The sequence below is a fragment of the Pseudorca crassidens genome, chromosome 16 (assembly GCF_039906515.1).
Source record: "Pseudorca crassidens isolate mPseCra1 chromosome 16, mPseCra1.hap1, whole genome shotgun sequence".
Lineage (NCBI taxonomy): Eukaryota > Metazoa > Chordata > Mammalia > Artiodactyla > Delphinidae > Pseudorca > Pseudorca crassidens.
Window position 1 is genome coordinate 30,456,903 of NC_090311.1, and position 18,576 is coordinate 30,475,478.

The window sequence follows — 18,576 nt, forward strand, 5'->3', positions numbered from 1 at the left end:
CCGGCAGGTCTCGGGGCTGGGTTCCCCCCTCCTTTCTTTTCCGCCAAGACTGGGGGCGACCAAGGACGGTTAGTTATTTGAATAGACCTATAATATCATGAAGCTGTTTAAGTTGAGGAGGGCCGGTCAAGTCATCCAATCGTGTAAAAGATGGGGAAACACCTTAGCCAATCCAAAGGCAGGGGGGCGGGGTCGGGGTTGGGGGTGGTGAAAGAAGTTTACTGACTAAGATGGCGACTGAGGCGCGGAGTGAAGGGGAGGTGCCAGCCGGCGAATCTGGCCGGAGGTGAGACAAGCTCTTGGTCCAGCTGCCTTGGAAACGAGGCCGTGGGCTGGTCGTACTGATGCCCTTCCCTCGGGTCACGGTGACCCAGAGGCGCCGGGCTTTGTTCCTTTCTCCCGCGGCGTTTCTCATCTTCGCGCCTGCGGGAGCTGAGGCGCGGTGGTCCGGCCGCGACGCTGGGCTCCAGCTGGGCCCCCGCTTGGTCCTGCTGATGCCCGTTGGGGGACTACCAGCGGCGTTGGCTGCAAACCGACCAGTTGGTGGTGGCAGCGCTGCCTGCCTTTGCCCTGAGACTCATGTTGATGGTGAGGAAACTCAAGCCCAGAGCTGTTAAGCGAATTTCCTAACGTCTAACAGCGCAGAGAGAGAACGCTGTCAGTCAGTACTTTTTAATCTCTTCCGAGGCAGTTTGTGTGGTTTAAGTCGGAGCACAGATTTGAGTGTCAGTTGGAAATGGGTTTGAGTCCTTGGGCCAGTTAAACATTTTAAAAATTTTATTGTAGTAAAAACACTTAACATGAGATCTACCCTGTTGGTACAATTTTAAGAGTACAATAAGTACTGTTGACTATAGGTACAGTGTTGTACACCAGATTTCAAGAGCTTGTTCATTTTGCTTAACTGGAACTTTATGCCTGTTAATTAGTAACTCCACATTCCTCCTCTTCCAGCTGCTGGCAACCCCCATTCCACTCTTTAGTTCTGTGAATTTGATTATTTTAGATACCTCATGTAAGTGAATACCTCATATAAGTGGAATCACTTGTCTTTCTGCAACTGTCGTATTTCAGTTAGCATAATGTCCTCAGGGTTCATCCATGTTGTCACATATTGCAGAATTTTCTTTTTTAAAGGCGAGTAATATTCCATTCTATGTGTATACTACATTTTGCTTGTCTGTTTGTATGTTCGTGGACATTTAGGTTGTTTCGACATCTTGGCTGTTGTTAATCATGCCTCAGTGAACGTGAGAGTGCTAATAATTCTTTGAGATCTTGATTTCAGCGATTTTGGATAAATACACAGAAGTGAGATTGCTGGATCATATGGTAATTCTAGTTTTAATTTTTTTGAGGAAACTCCATACTATTTGCTATACCACTGCCCTATTTTGCTTTGCTACCAACAGTGTACAAATGTTCCAATTTCTCCCCATCCTCACCAACACTTGTCTTTTGTTCTTGTTTTTATTGCGGCATGCGGGTGCTCTAGGTGTGGCGCGCGGGCTCAGTAGTTGCCGCACGTGGGCTTAGTTGCCCCGTAGCGTGTGGGATCTTAGTTCCCCAACCAGGGATTGAACCTGCGTCCCCTGCATTGGAAGGCGGATTCTTAACCACTGGACCACCAGGGAAGTCCCAACATGATTTTATATAGAGAAAACCCGTAAGACACTAACAAAAAAACTGTTAGAAATAAACAAGTTTAAGTTGCAGGATACAAAATCAACCTACAAAAATCAGTTGTGTTTCTATACAGATAGAATGAACTATCTGTAAAGGATATTAGGAAAAGAATCATATTTACAGTAGCACCAAAAAGAATAAAATACTTAGACCAATTTTTTTTTTTCCCCCCCGGTATGCGGGCCTCTCACTGTTGCGGCCTCTCCCGTTGCGGAGCACAGGCTCCGGACGCGCAGGCTCAGCGGCCATGGCTCCCAGGCCCAGCCGCTCTCTGGCATGTGGGATCTTCCCGGACCAGGGCACGAACCTGTGTCTCCTGCATCGGCAGGCGGACTCTCAACTACTGCGCCACCAGGGAAGCCCTGGGCCAATTTTTAAACTTATCTCAGCTTCAGTTTCTTCATCTGTAAATGGACATAATGATGTCTATTCCAGAGAATGTCAGAATTAAATCAGACAATCCTTTTAAAGCTCTTAGCGTTGAGCCTAGTAGATAATAACCACTCCATACGTAATACGTTTTCTTTCTCCTAGTAGAACAACTAAAGACCAGATCAGAGGGATCTGCAGTTTAGGAAATCATTACTTTATTTTTGGAGTGTTTTCTCCTAAGCAGGAACACTGAAATTTAGCTTTTCCTAGAAAGAATTTCCAGGTGGTCTTACCCCAGCTTTGAGACCTCAGTTGTCTTAATTGAGTAAGTGTATATTAGAACTCAGTAGAGTGAGCTTATTTACATTGCCCTGGTGCTTTGGCTTTGTGTCTGTTGGTGCTGTTTATACTGAATAGGAGATTCCAAATCTTGGAAAGCTGGGTTTGTGAGTGGGCACTGGAATCCCTCCTTAGCAGAGATGGGAGTGGTTGAATATGTTATTTACTATTTTATAGGGAAGAGGTTTTCCCTCTTGGAGCTGCCTATAAATGGTTGATCGTTTTTTTTTGCCCAGAAACCATAGAGGGGGTTGATTAATTTGATTAGATCATCCTTCAGCCTGCTCTAAAATCTTGAATTGTGATGAAAATCTGAAGACAAAATACCTTTCTGTAGTGGGAACTGTTTGAATTTCTTTAAAGGAAGTTGCTGTTTGAATTTAAATTTTGGGCTATAGTATTAGTTACATGATCAGTAGATATTCCCAGAATCTTATCTGAACCTGAAACTGTTCATATTGTAAAAGAGAAGTTGAGTTTTCTAAAACTTTTTAGGGCGAGACACGTATATTTTTATTACGTATTCCCAACAGTTAGCTTTGTCTAGGTGGTCAATAATGAATGAATAATAGTTTTTGTCATTTTTAAGATATAAAATATTACCTTGTGGTGATAAATACCATGAAATTATTTTATGTTCTGTAGATATTAACCTTTCTAATGTTCTGTTGGTGGTGTGTCCCCTTGTATTCCATAAAGAAGAGGAAAGAGTCTGATTTGCACAGATCAACACATATTTGCATGTTGGAGAATATATGATCATCTGTTCAGAACTGTCTAGCTTTCTATTTCTATTTCTTCGTTATTATTTTAAGCCTGCACCTAATAATAAGGAGAATCCACAAATAGAAGGTGTCCACTCTACCAGTAGTGGTATAAAAATAATAGAGACTCTTAAGGGCCAAAGAGAGAAAAAGAAAATGCTAAAGCAGGAAAAGAAATATAGCCACCTCCCCACGCAATCGGCAGTAGGGAAATACAGCTCAGTACTTTTTGAGTTGAAAAACGACATAAAAAGAAAGTACTAACTATTATTAGATGAAGAGGGGAAATTGATAACAAAGAGTCACAGGCTTTCTAACCTCAATATTCACTGGAAAAAAAGAAACCCACTGTGAACCAGAAAAAGCAAACGGGAACATATAGGGGTGGACGGAGGCAGAGCAAGCCGCGGAAGTGATAGCACTTGTGAAAAGCTGGAGACAGTTAATATGCCGGCAGCGTCTAAGTTTTGGAGCCCAAGCCTGCCCATGGAACTTAGGGAGCTTTGGAACAGACTTTGGGATACTTACATCGCATTTTGGAAATGTTTTTGGAGGATAAGGAAGGTGCCTGAAGATGGGGAAAGTGTCCTGTATCCTGGTGATTTACCTACCCCGTAGATTTCCTGAAGTCTTTTTTGTTATATTGTTCTTTCTGTTATAAGACAGCAGTGTGGTCCTTTGAGAAAAGTGGTAGATGGAACCTATTGATCTTAGGAAAAATTGTCTGTTCTCACTTGTACAAGCGGAAAACATGGTTTAAATGTCTGAATCCAATTTGTTGTGGTTTTTTTTGGCCGACCCTGGAGGCTTGCAGGATCTTAGTTCCTTGACCAGGGATTGAACCTGGCGCCATGGCCGTGAGAGTGCCAAGTCCTAACTAACCACTGGACCACCAGGGAACTCCCTGAATCCAGTGTTTTATTTGTACTGTCAAATTCTATGAACGGTAATGAGGAATAGATTCTTCAGGGGTCTTTCTTGAATCTGAATCTTTTTATTTTACATTTTTATCAGTTATCTGGCTTAGAGAGTTTGACCATTATATTTATAGACAAGGCCAGTCTTGGTAGAAGGAGGGGGGAAGAAGAAAATAGAATTTTAAAGTTAATCTGTATAAACTGGTCAGTGGCTTACCTTTCTTTCCCTCTAACCTTTAGCTGTAGAGTTTGTGAGATTAAACAGTGCAAAAGAGGGAGGTTGCTGGGTGGTTGTGTGGAAGTCCTCAGAGAGTGGCAGTCTTTTTTGTTATTGCAAGTCCAGAAACTATTTTATCCATTAGATGGGTTTGGGGACTGACTCTATTCAGGCTTACAAGCCATTCGATAAAGGCAATTTAGGTAATTTGCATGAAGAATATAAATGAACTTATTTACAAAACAGAAATAAACTTATAGACATAGAAAACAAACTTATGGTTACCAAAGGGGAAAGGCAAGGATGGGGGAGAGGGATAAATTAGGAGTTCGGGATTAACAGATACACACTACTATATATAAAATAGATAACCAACAAGGACCTACTGTATAGCACAGGGAACTATCTTCAATATCTTCTAATAACCTATAATGGAAAAGAATCTGAAAAAGAGTATATATACATATATATATGTATATATATGGCTAAGTCACTTTGCTGTACACCTGAAACATTGTAAATCAAGTATACTTCAATAAAAAAAAAAGAATATACCTGATATGTATGTCAGGTTTTCCCATTTCATCCTTGAAAGAGACACATTACAGCTGATTGATTAGATTATTGCTTTCTCCTTTTTTTTTAAATTTTATTTTTGGCTGCATTGGTCTTCGTTGCTGTGCACGGGCTTTCTCTAGTTGCAGCGAGCGGGGGCTACGCTTCATTGTGGTGCATGGGCTTCTCATTGCAGTGGCTTCTCTTGTTGTGGAGTACGGGGTCTAGGTGCACAGTAGTTGTGGCACGTGGGCTCAGTAGTTGTGGTGCACGAGCTTCAGTAGTTGTGGCGCACGAGCTTCAGCAGTTGTGGCTCACGGGCTCTAGAGTGCAGGCTCAGTAGTTGTGGCGCACGGGCTTCGTTGCTTCGTGGCATGTGGGATTTTCCCAGACTAGTACTCTTACCCGTGTCCCCTGCATTGGCAGGTGGATTCTTAACCACTGAGCCATCAGGGAAGTCCCTCCCTTTTTTTTTTTTTCAAATGAGCACTTATCAGTACTTTCTTCCTGAAGATACCGTCTGGCTACCTGGAGTGAACCCTTTTAATTATGTTTTATTAAACATCTTTTAGAATGGGCTGTTTCTAGAAATGCCAGAGCCCATCTATTTTGTGCTGATGTTTTGCTAGTTTTTACCTGCTATATCAGTCAGGGTTCAGCTAGGACACAGAAACTATACAGTAATTTGAATAAAGAAAGTTTAGTATAAAGAATTATTGATTATAACGGGATTGGAGTAACAAGGGATTGGCTAATAAGAACTAAAGAGATCTCTAAACAATATACAAATGGGAGAAATCAGAATCAGCTGTGTATACCAAGTCGTCATGTTGTACACTTTAAATATCTTATAACTTTGTCTGCCAATTATAGCTTGATAAAGCTGAAAAAAAGAAAAGAATCCACTGTTATACACAGGGCTGAGATAGAATGTACTAAGAAGAGGCACCCTAGGGCAGAGATCCCACCTTATTGGAGAAGGCATGGCTGTGGCTCACAGAATGGCAGAGAAGTTGCTGTGGTGGAAGTTGTTGGAAATTCACCTTATGGAACCTGCCAGAACACTTTAGGACACTGGGGAAAGCTGTTAATAGGGAGGTGTCATGGGGGGAAGCAACTGGCTTGTGGGTGCTGCTGGCTGCTGTAAACTGGAGTCTGTCAGTGGAGAAGCTGTGCATGCTGCAGGAGCTTGCCTGGACGAGCAGCCTGGAACCGGAAAGGGAAAGGCCCTGCCTCCTGCACTGTCTCTGCAGTGTTCTTTATTCATAATGCTTAACGTTGTGCCAGCTGGAAAAGGAAATACACTTAAAAGTCTCTGGCTCCATTTTTGCAGAGTAGGGAATGATGGGTGAGAGGCAATAAATTGATAACTGGCACATGGAGAATCATCTTATCTCCAAGTTCCTAGCTTCCCTTTGCTTCAGCACTACGTAAGTCTATTCTATAGAAAAGTATGAGGTGGTGTGTAGGATCTGAATGAATGAGGAGGGACAGAAACAAGTCAGAGGACAAGAAGGTGATTGGTGCTTAAATTTGCTCGGACAAACTTATGTGTGTAAGCTTGTAAAGGTCTATATGCATTCCAAATGGAATGACAGTTTTCTGGAATAAAGAGCCTGAAGCAAGACTGTTAAACAATAGTTATTAGGTTAAATATAATTTATCTGATTTTATTTTTTTGAGTCAGGCTGATGTCTAAGATATATAGTATTACCTTATTGGTCTTTGTAATTTCAAACATGCAAAGATCCCAGCAGGTGTGTTGTTTATTGATACTTTTCCCTCAGTTAAAGCAGTACATGCCTTTGAGCAAGCTACTTTAACTTTTCATATCTTTTTACTTGGGGTTACTGGCATGTAGTTATATGAGGTTTTAGAAATTTGTGTTTGTAATGATGGGAAATATATATAATTTTAAAAGAGTTACTACATTTCTGCCAAGGTCTAACGTACAGTAATGTTTTTTTGGTCTAGTTCTAGGATTGGGTATTGCACATGGATCTTTTGCACCAGAGTAGCTTCCAGTTATAATTATCAGTTGGAATAATACCCTCTTTTCCAGAATTTAGCTCTAAATTTGGCATAACAGCATTAAGTTTGGAAGTTTTATGTTTTTTTTTGTTTTTTTTTTTAAAGAATCTGAGTAACGTGGAACAGTGAAAATAGCTGAAATGAGTTCAGTTGAAGAACCAAAGGCTGCATGCTATGTGCTGTGATTTGGCTGAAAAGAAGTTCCAATTTGTACGAAAAAACAGGACTGGCTTGTGAAAAACTAGGAAGCATTGTGAAAAACTAGGAGAAATGGTGTGGAAGGGAGAAGAGCAAGGGAAAAGACAAAAATTAAAAAAGGAAAATATGAAGAAGAGAGGGTGACTTAATAGTAGAGGCTGCCAGCCACGGCCGCAGGGGCAGGCTTTGGAGGCAGCGGTGATGAAGCCTGCAAGACTGATCTTGGAGAACCGAGGCTCCAGAGGAGGAGGAGGGAGGCAGAGTACTCAAGAAGCCCGCTCTGTCCTCTGGAGGTGGAGGCACGGAAAGGAGGGCTCGTACTGTGGGCAGACACTCTTACACATCTCTGTGTGTTAGGGCTCTTTCAGGCATACGTGACAGAAACAGACTAGCTTAAGCACAGAGACACTGCTTAGCTCAGGAAACAAAAGTCCAGGGCGTAGATCAAGCACAGCTCAATCTATATTGAAGATCTCAAATCTCAATGTCCCAGGCATCTGCTTTTTACTCTCTTAGATCCGATCTCTGTATTTGCTTTATAAAAGGGCAGGTTCTTCACAAAAAGGTGGCAGAAATGGACCACCAACAGCTTCAATCTTCCATCTGGTTAGCAATCTTAGCATCTAGCAAGAGTCTTGGAATTGAGTCTTTTTGTCCTGGTTTGACTTGCGGGCCTTTGTCTGAATCAGTGAGGAGGATAAAATGTTTCGATGAGGTGAGCTTGGGTCACATGCTCACACTGGTGGCCAGGGAGTAGGGTCAGCCCACCAAACTACATAAATTAAAGGATCGGAAGAGGTTGTTGCTCAAGGGGAAACAGATGTGGGAAGCTTGAACGGCAGTTGTCCACTACACCCATCTTCATAACTCCCCTGTGCACCCTCCTTTGCTTCAAGTTACGTTTTGAAAAGGGCTTGCCACTAATGTGTGGAGAAAGCATTTTATGTTTCCTAAAAACCTACCAAATAAAAAACCAAACAAAAAAACCCTTTAATTAAGTACTACTTATCTTTTTTTTTTCCTCCACTGTCAAACCCTTCTCATCTTTAAGACCTACCTCAAATTTCAACTCTTGTATAAGGGTGACAGATTCTCTCCTAACTCTGAATTCTTAGAGCTTTCATTGACTGTACCATGCATTTGGCAGTTAATGATCTTGTATCATCTTTCGTGTTACAGTCTTTAGCCACTACTTAAAATCTTGTAGGAAAACCATTGTTCTTTTCTGTAGTTAAGTATAAAACTATAGTGATGGGTAAAAAAAGAGTGAGTTTGTCAGAAGCTTACAAGTTTTGTGATTTACCTTATAAATAATTATTTAAATATGGAGTGCGTTAATGACAGTACATTTATAATGGGAAATGTGTTAGTATCAAACTGTAACACTGTATAAAGGCATAGCTTTTAAGATAATCAGATGAAAACATAAATAACAATATCAGTTATGAAATTAAATACAGATAATTTGTCAAGCTGAAGTATTACCTGAAAGCTAGACACCAGTTTTTTGTTATTGCAAGAATGAAACAGTTAGAATCACAGAAAAATTCAGTCTCCTGCCAGCTGAATTTTATTATGCTGTAGTATTTATTAACCTTAAGTTTTAGAAAAATTAATATGTAATTAAAATATTGTGTATACTCAAAAGTATGAAAATGAGATGCTTCCTTTAAAGCTATATAGATTAGGCATATAAGTTTAAGTTTGGGCCTTATTTCTTTTGCTTACTGACCAGGGTATATTACATAGCATAAAACAAATTTCTTGGGACTCAGTAAGATTACAAAGTACGATAATGATCTGAGCCAAGCTATAACAGATAAACTTTCCCCACTTCAACAGAAAATATTGTCCAACATACCATGTAAAGCTACATCTATTTCAAAAATGTTCCTGATTATATGATCCTAATTTTCTTTTTTTGCTCCATTCATTTTTCACCATAGAAAATTAAAATGATTTGGTTGATCTTTGTCCAAGTTTCTGAAATGTGTTACAATAAAGAAGTAAGACATTGTTTGACATGCTTTAAAATAATGTTATCCGTTTAGAGATAAAGATGTCTCAGTTGGGTTCTATCAGTATCAATGAAAAGAGAAAAAAAATTCATGAATGAAATATAGAAATCACATGGTTCTTAATATTAAATTTGTAATTGCATGCCCTATGACAGCTACAATTGCTACATGTGTTTTAATTGTACCTTTGGGGAGGGGGGAACCTCATTAATTTAGGAATTGTAACTAAAGAATGACATTGGGATTACATAATGAAGTTCTTCACTTGTTTTATTATTTTTTATTTTTTAAAATCTATTTATTTATTTTTGGCTGCTTTGGGTCTTCGTTGCTGCGCGCAGGCTTTCTCTAGTTGCGGCGAGCGGGGGCCACTCTTCGTTGCGGTGCGCAGGCTTCTCATTGCGATGGCTTCCCTTGCTGTGGAGCACGGGCTCTAGGCACCTGGGCTTCAGTGGTTGCGGCACGTGGGCTTCAGCAGTTGTGTCTCATGGGCTCCAGAGCGCAGACTTAGTAGCTGTGGCGCACGGGCGTAGCTGCTCCGCGGCATGTGGGATCTTCCCGGCCCAAGGCCCGAACCCATGTCCCCGGAATTGGTAGGTGGATTCCCAACCACTGTGCCACCAGGGAAGTCCCACTTGGTTTATTTTTATGCTGAACACAATTACAAGGATAAAACCAAGTAAGTAAAAACAATGACACCAAAGAAAAACTCACCAAATAACAGGAAACTAACAATTAGGGGAAGATGAGAAACCAAGAAAGTGTGCAGGAATATCATTTAGTAACATTCTTTTTTTTTTTTTTTTTTTTTTTTTTGCGGTACGCGGGCCTCTCACTGCTGTGGCCTCTCCCGTTGCGGAGCACAGGCTCTGGACGCGCAGGCTCAGCGGCCATGGCTCACGGGCTCAGCCGCTCCGCAGCATGTGGGATCTTCCCGGACCAGGGCACGAACCGTGTCCCCTGCATCGGCAGGCGGACTCTCAACCACTAGCGCCACCAGGGAAGCCCTAGTAACATTCTTGATGTTATCATCAAATACTTTCTGCTCTCTAAGAAAGTCAAACTTTAATCAGAGAACACTACATGCACTATAATAAGCCCTTTGAAATGTGGCTAGCTTTTGTATTTTTAAGTCTATGTAGCATTTTAAAGTTTTCTGAATTTTGGAATCCCTACAATCCCTGCATTGGTTGCACTAATAGTTTCTTCACTCAAGTAACAAGGTCTACATTATTTTTTTCTTTTGGTCAGGTCATTTTGTGGCTGCTGTCCTTGTGACCAAGCTCTCCTTAATTAGATATGCCGTTCAATCTGCTTCATTTGTTAGCATGACCCTAAGCAAGAGATCAGTCATCTTTCAATCCGTGTTTTTCATCGAATAAACTGGCTTTTAAATATTAAAAATAAGTACACCAATGTGAAACATACAGTTATGTCATTGTGTTAAACTTTCATTGAAAATTTGAACCCAGGGTATGTATATTAAGATTGTACAGAGGGGGGCTTCCCTGGTGGCACAGGGGTTAAGAATCCACCTGCCAATGCAGGGTACATGAATTCGAGCCCTGGTCCGGGAAGATCCCACATGCTGCAGAGCAACTAAGCCCGTGTGCCACAACTACTGAGCCTGCGTTCTGGAACCCGTGAGCCACAACTACTGAGCCCATGTGCCACAACTACTGAAGCCCACGTGCCTAGAGCCTGTGCTCTGCAACAAGAGAAGCCACCGCAATGAGAAGCCTGCGCACTGCAACGAAGAGTAGCCCCCACTCGCTGCAACTAGAGAAAGACCGCACACAGCAACAAAGACCCAACACAGACAAAAATAAATAAATAAATAAATAAAAGATTGTACAGAGGGGCTTCCCTGGTGGCGCAGTGGTTAGGAATCTGGCTGCCAATGCAGGGGACATGGGTTCGATCCCTGGTCCAGGAAGATCCCAATGCTGTGGAGCAACTAAGCCTGTGCACCACAACTACTGAGCCTGCACTTTGGAACCTGCAAGCCACAACTACTGAAGCCTGTGCACCTAGAGCCTGTGCTCTGCAACAAGGGAAGCCACCACAATGAGAGGCCTGCGCACCACAACTAGTGAAAGCCTGCACTCAGCAAAAAAAAAAAAAAAAAAAAAAAAGATTGTACAGAGGATAAAGCCTAAATTTATTAAAGCATAAATATTTTAACTGACACAATAGATTCTTTTTAGGTGTTAAGAAATAAAAGTGTTGAAAAGAAATTGGAATATTTAAATTGTAAAAATTTCATTTCAAAAGTATTAATATACTTCATGCACCGTAAAATCTCATACATTAGAATCTGTCTTTTCAATATCTCATCATCTCAACAGTTGGTGTCACTCACAGTTCTGAGTGGGAAAGCGTATTGTATTGTGTTTCCCCAAAGTGGTGGTTGCTTAAGATTTACTACAGTGAAAAAAATCTCATAATTGCTTCCAGTTTCAAAGGAGTTTTAGCAGAATGCCCAAGATCTCTTTAAAATAATGACACTTAAAAGACTAACATTTATGTGCAAATGCAATAAAAGAAAAATTGTTCGCAACCCAATTTTTTTTTTTTTTTTTTTTTTTTGCGGTACGCGGGCCTCTCACTGTTGTGGCCTCTTCCTGTTGCAGAGCACAGGCTCCGGACGCGCAGGCTCAGCAGCCATGGCTCGTGGGCCTAGCCGCTCCGCAGCATGTGGGATCTTCCCAGACCAGGGCACGAACCCGTGTCCCCTGCATCGGCAGGCGGACTCTCAACCACTGTGCCACCAGGGAAGCCCCGCAACCCAATTTTTAAAGTCATCTCATGGGGTCTTCTGGGTGCCCATGTGCTAATTGCACCTGTAATTGACCACTTGTATTTTTGAAAACAGACATAGTGGAAAAAAAATAGTATCTTGTAGTGTTCAGTGAATTTTAAGCTTCTGGATGCCAGAGACTTAGTTTAGTTTCTTGTTCCTGTACCTTACAATTTCTTAAAATTATAAAGCACTCAGTAGATCACGGTTAGTTTGAATTTAAATGACATGTGAGTGGCTGTGATTTCTTGTTTGGCTAACATGTGCCTCAGAAAAGCAATTCACCTTCTTATGATGGTTGATGAAGAGACTTACGATTAGTTTCGTAGAATACTGACTAAGAGATTAAAGCTCTTAAGAATTTTCAATATGTGAAGTTATATAGATTTGAACAAGTCATATGCCAGAGCAAAAGCATTAGCTGTCTCTTGGATAGTATTAATATCACTCTGGACTTTGGAACAAGTGGATTTAGAAGTAGTCTTTTGGAACCTAATCTGACCCTAGGTAGAAATACTTTGGTTTTAATTGCTTGAGGCTCATGGCATTTAAAGTCTGTAGGAAAAGATAGTCTCCTGAAGCTTTGACTATACTTTTTTGAGGGGTAAATAGCTTTAAGATAATGATACGAGAGACACTGTGCTGTCAGTGAAGCATCCTATAGAACTTTCTCCAAATGAATAGGGAATTTTGCTGTTACTTTTCTAATACAAGTAAACTTTCTTCCAATTGTACACCAGCCAGGGGGAGAAAAAGTAAGGGAGGTGGCAGCAACAGAATTAATACTAATTCTTGTGACACCCAAAGGGATAAAAATTGACAAGTTAAATATATGTTAATAAACTTGTGTTATTGGTGCTCGTAGGAAGAATAATTAGCCTTTTTGACTGAGAAGTTTTCATCGTCATTTCATAGGGCAAAATCTTGATCACATTTCCAGAATGTTTAGATTAAGAGGGTAAGCAATCAGGAATTCCTTCATCTGCCACTTTAATTCAGATCAAGTTGCTCTAGTAGTCTGAAATTAGTTCAAGTTGGGATCAAATAAATATAGGGGCCAAATATATATATTTTTTTATTTATTTGTTTTTATTTTTGTCTGTGTTGGGTCTTCGTTGCTGTACGCGGGCTTTCTCTAGTTGCGGGGAGCGGGGGCTACTCTTTGTTGCAGTGCCTGGGGCTCCTCATTGTCATGGCTTCTCATTGCGGAGCACGGGCTCTAGGCGCGCAGGCTTCAGTAGTTGTGGCACACGGGCTCAGTAGTTGTGGCTCGTGGGCTCTAGAGTGCAGGCTCAGTAGTTGTGGTGCACGGGCTTAGTTGCTCCTCTGCATGTGGGATCTTCCTGAGCCAGGGCTCGAACCCGTGTCCCCTGCATTGGCAGGCAGATTCTTAACCACTGTGCTGCCAGGGAAGCCCCAAATATATTTTTGTAGATGATTGGAGTCTAAATTAGTGATAAGAGGTCCATATTACAAAACCTTGGATAGCTACTTTTAAGGGCAGATCTTGGGATGTAAGTGTTTCAAAATTTTTGTTTAAGAAATTTTATATTATTTCCTGAAAAACTGTGGTACTACTTATCAACTTTAAACTGTTTCTGTTATAAAGACCCTGCCAGCTTGGACACACGGGACCTACTTTTATCCTTTCTTTTTATGTACAACTTTCATAATACCAGTTTAACTTTGGCATGTAGAAAAAGGGAAGAATAATAGCCTCTTCTTTAATACTTGTATTCATATCTAACAGCTTTCCAATAAAGTGACACATTTAAAGCCATGTTTCAGAGCCAGAGATTGAAAAAGTAGTAAGAGAGTGCATACTTCTCTCAGGGTGGTAAGTCATGTTTAGACAACTTTAAATATAGCTCATATTTTGATAGATGTTGCCAAGATTGTGGTTCTTGGAGAACAAATCAAGTTAAGCAATTCACTAGGGAGGAAACATTTAGTTTTGTGGGTATGGAGTTTTGGTAGTAGTCAGCCAAAAGATACATCTGCAGGATACAGGTTTTTTTTTTTTTCTCCCACTGCCTTGAATTTTGCAGATTCATGGGTTCAACATGCCTCAAAAGCACCTGCATTTCATTTTTATGTAATTGATTTTTCAGCTGTGAATTTTGTTTCCAGTCCTTTCACTAAGCATATCACCTTACATGTAGAGATCCATCTAGTGGTAAAAGTAATCATTGCAGACTATAGGTAATAAAAAATATCCTGTTTGAGGGGTAGGTCTTACCTCTATTACTCTTTGGGATAGTTGCCTAGTATATGCATTTAAATACTGGAGTCCTTGCTATTTCTGTATGCCTGTATACTTAACTACTAATTCTCCTGGTTCTAGACATTTATGCAAAAACCTTTATGATGAGGAAATTAACCTTTAGTATATACTGTACTTAGATTTTCTGTGATATTTACATCAAGTTGTAGCAAGACTTAGGTCAAAACTACTTGGTTACTTAAAAAAATTTGTCATCAAGGATGTTGGTTATATATACAAGTAATAATATAATCAGTACTCTTTCTAACACCCAGCTTCAACAAATGTTAACATTTTCCAGATTTACCTCAAATGAACCACTCCCCTTTCCCCCAGCTGAATACTTTATCACAAAAACAGTGCTAACACCCTAGAAACTCCCCTTATGTCCTCTGGCCTCCTCATAATCACAAACCCCCAAAGGTAACCATTATCCTGAATGGTAAATACATCTTTGCTTCTCTTTACAATTTTGCTACTTAAGCAAGTACAGATCTTCCTTGATTTATGATGGAGTCGAAAATGCATTTAGTACACCTAACCTACTGAACATGATAGCTTAGCCTAGCCTACCTTAAACATGCTCAGACCACTTACATTAGCCTATAATTGGTCAGAATCATTTAACACAAAGCCTATTTTGTAATAAAGCGTTGAATATCTCATGTAGTTTATTGACTACTCTACTGAAAGTGAAGAAACAATGGTTGTATGGGTACAGGATGGTTGCTGTCCAGCATCACGAAAGACTATTCTACTACATATTGCTAGCCTGGGAAAAGATCAAAATTCAAAATTGAAGTACGGTTTCTACTGAATGCATATTGCTTTCACACCATCATAAAGTTGAAAAAGCGTAAGTTGAACCATTGTAAGTTGGAGACTGTATCTCTAAACACTGTATTTTTTGTCTTTTTTTTTTTTTTTTTTTGCGGTAAGCGGGCCTCTCACGGTCGTGGCCTCTCCCGTTGCGGAGCACAGGCTCCGGACACGCAGGCTCAGCGGCCATGGCTCACGGGCCCAGCCGCTCCGCGGCATGTGGGATCTTCCCAAGCCGGGGCACAAACCCGTGTCCTCTGCATCGGCAGGCGGACTCTCAACCACTGCGCACCAGGGAAGCCCTATTTTTTGTCTTTTTAAAAAATAATTTATTTATTTATTTTTGTCTGCGTTGGGTCTTCGTTGCTGCGTGCGGGCTTTTCTCTAGTTGTGGCGAGTGGGAGCTACTCTTCGTTCCGGTGCTTCTCATTGCGGTGGTTTCTCTTGTTGCGGAGCATGGGCTCTAGGTGTGCAGGCTTCAGTAGGTGTGGCCCACGAGCTTAGTTACTCCACTGCATGTGGGATCTTCCCGGACCAGGGCTCGAACCCGTGTCCCCTGCACTGGCAGGCGGATTCTTAGCCACTGCGCCACCAGGGAAGCCCTGTCATTGTTTTTTAATTTGCAGTTCCTTGGTGTCTAATGATATTGAGTAGCTTTTTAAATGAGATTTTATGGAAATCTCATGCTTGTTTTTCTATTAGGCTATTTATTTTTTCTTATTGATTAATACGAAGTCTACATATATTCAAGATATGAGCCATTTTTTGCTGTATGTATTGTAGATATATTTTCCCACTCTGTGCCTGTCATTTTCACTTTCTTGATGGTGTCTTTTGATAAACACAAGTTCTCATTTTAATGAAGTCAATTGTATTGATCTTTTTCTTTAATATTTTTTATGTGTTATTTAAAAATTATTTCCCCACCCTGAGTTCAATAATATATTCTTCTATATTACCTTCTAGTAGGCTTATTGTTTTGTTGTTCACCTTTAGATCTATAATTCACCTGGAATTGACCTTGTGTATAGTGACATAGGTGTCAATTTTCATTTTTTCCCCCATAGATGTCCACGTGTCCCCGCACCATTTCGTGAAAAAGTCATTCATTCCCCATTGATTTGCAGTGCCACCTTATCCTGAATCCAGTAAAGAAGAAAGGAAGTAATAAATATAAGAGCAGAAATTAGTGAAATAAACAACAAACATGTAATAGAGGAGTTCAGTAAAACCAAAAGCTGGAACCTTGACAAAGCTAATAAAAATTGCTAAATCTCTAATAAGATTCATAAATTAAAAGAGAGAGAAAACATAAATTACCAATATCGGGAACAAGGAGGAGGACATCACTACAGAACCTGGACACATCAAAAAGTTCCTAAGAGGATATTATGAACAAGTTTATGCCAGTAAAGTTTGAATATTTATGTGAAATAGACAAAACCCTAGACATATCTGGCTTACCAAAATTAATACAAGAAGAAATAGAAAATTTGAATAGTTCTGTAACACAAAATAAATTGAGTATATATAATTAAAAACCTTACAAAGAAAACTCTAAGTCCAGATGGCTTCATCAGCCAATTCCATCAAACATTTAAAGAAGAAATGACACAAACTTTTTCAGAAAACAGAAAAATAGGACACACTCCCCAACTCACTTTGTAAGGCCAGCACAACCTTGATACAAAACCTAATGAAGACAATATAAGAAAGAACAATTCCACGATAATCTCACTTATGAACATAAATGGAGAAACCTAAACAAACTATTAGCAAACCAAATTCGGTAATATATAAAAATGATAATACATTATTATAATATTGGGTTTATTCTAGAAATGCCCAGCTGGTTTAACATTAATCATTCATTCACTACATAAACAAAATAAAGGAGAAAAATTATATGATTGTCAAAAAATTTTGATGAAATTAAGCACAGACTCATGATAATAAATAAATAACCCTTAGCAAAGTAAGAATAAGAAGATATCACCTGAATCTGATAGTTTATGCCAAAATGATGGGTGGGGAAAAATACCATTTTTCAATTTTCTTTACCCTGATAACTTCTAAAGTTAAGATTCTGTTCATGTTTATTAGTCATTTAGACCCCTCTTCTATGAATTACTTGGTTATATCTTTTGACAAATTTTTTTTTCAGTTTATGGCTTGTCTTTTATTATTACTTTTAAAGTTTTACATTTATTTGTTATTTATTTATTTATTATGAATGGGTAGTATGTTCACGAGTCAAAAATCCAGAAAATACAAAAAAGCATACAGTGAAAAGTTTCTCTCCCACTCCTGTTCTTTCATCCAGTTCCTCTCTCCAGAGGCACTGTGACTTCATTTTTTGAGAACTTTGTTTATAATGTTATTTGTTGAACAGACATTTAAAATTTTAATGTAGTTAAATGTTTCAATCTTTTCTTTGTGGATTGTGCATTTTATGTCATGTTTAAGAAGTCTTTTTTCTGCCTCATTAATTTATTCTTTTTAAAGTTTGACTTTTTTGGAAGGGAATCTAAACAAGAATGTATATATGTACATGTATAACTGGTTCACTTTGCTGTACAGTAGAAACTAACACAACATTGTAAAGCAACTATATTCCAATAAAAATAAAAAAAATTGGCTTTTCATATTTGGATCTTTATTCTGTCTGGAATTTATTTTTTGTGTATGACGTGAGGTAGGGATCACCCTTCCTTTTATATTATAAAACTGCTTGTCCTTATACTGTTTATATTGTGTGATTGTTTTGTCTAATACAACTTTCAGTGTGATGGGAGACTACTCTTGCGTTTCATCTATGTGTTGGCAAATACAATTCACTTGGTCCAGTTTTTAATTTCTGTTTTGTTCCTACTTGCAGATGAGTGCTTAGAGTCCAAATAAGTACTGCCTTTCAGGCCCCATAATGTGCCCTTGTGTCCTCTAACATGTCTGGAATTTGTGTAGGCTGTGATGGGGCAGGGAAAGGAGGGTTTCTTTGTTACAACGAACAAGGAGAAAGCTTTTTTCCTGTCTCTTCGATTTACCAATGCCTCATCAGAAGCTTTCAGCATTTATGTAAGAAATTAATTTTTTTCTTAAACTTGAGCAAACTTAGAGTTTGTTTTAAAATTAGATACTGTAGAGGAGGAAGTTGTTTTTGCTTAAAAATAGTATTTTTCTTTTTCTTTAGCCCTTCTCTTAAGTTCTTGACCATGTTCTGTGATATTCTCAGCTTTATATTGTGGTACTATGTATTCCATGGAAAGAGATTAGCGGACTTTGTGATATGGGGATAATTTAAAAACATAACCTAGTATATCTGTCTTTTCCATCTCTTATCTTCCATTTTACTTCCTTTTTTTAACCACTTCTCTCCCTTACTTTTTGTCTTACCACATGCTCCACTCAGAAAAAGTGAAGGAGAGGAAAAAAAAGAACTAGGTTAAAGAAGTTAAAGTGAGACAAAACAAAAGTGAATGATTATGGGAAGGAAGGGGAGAAAAAGCAGAAGGGGAAAAGAAACTGAGATTGCTTGTTTGTTACTTGTGTATTAGGACTCCTAAGGTGTCTCTTTCTTGTATTCCTTGTGAATAGGTA

General features: G+C 39.5%; 1 protein-coding gene across 3 annotated transcripts in view; it reads left to right on the forward strand.

Moving 5' to 3' along the window:
* Positions 1 to 205: 205 nt before the first annotated feature.
* The window catches only part of ARHGAP19 (Rho GTPase activating protein 19), a 61,579-nt gene continuing 43,208 nt past the window's right edge, over positions 206 to 18,576 (forward strand). For all 3 annotated transcript variants that reach the window (XR_010935831.1, XM_067709849.1, XM_067709848.1), the window contains exon 1: positions 206 to 286. Coding sequence is in view for 2 of the 3 variants with exons in the window: in XM_067709849.1 (XP_067565950.1) it covers positions 231 to 286 (56 nt within the window). In the remaining variant the exon portion in view is untranslated. The remainder of the gene's footprint in view (positions 287 to 18,576) is intronic.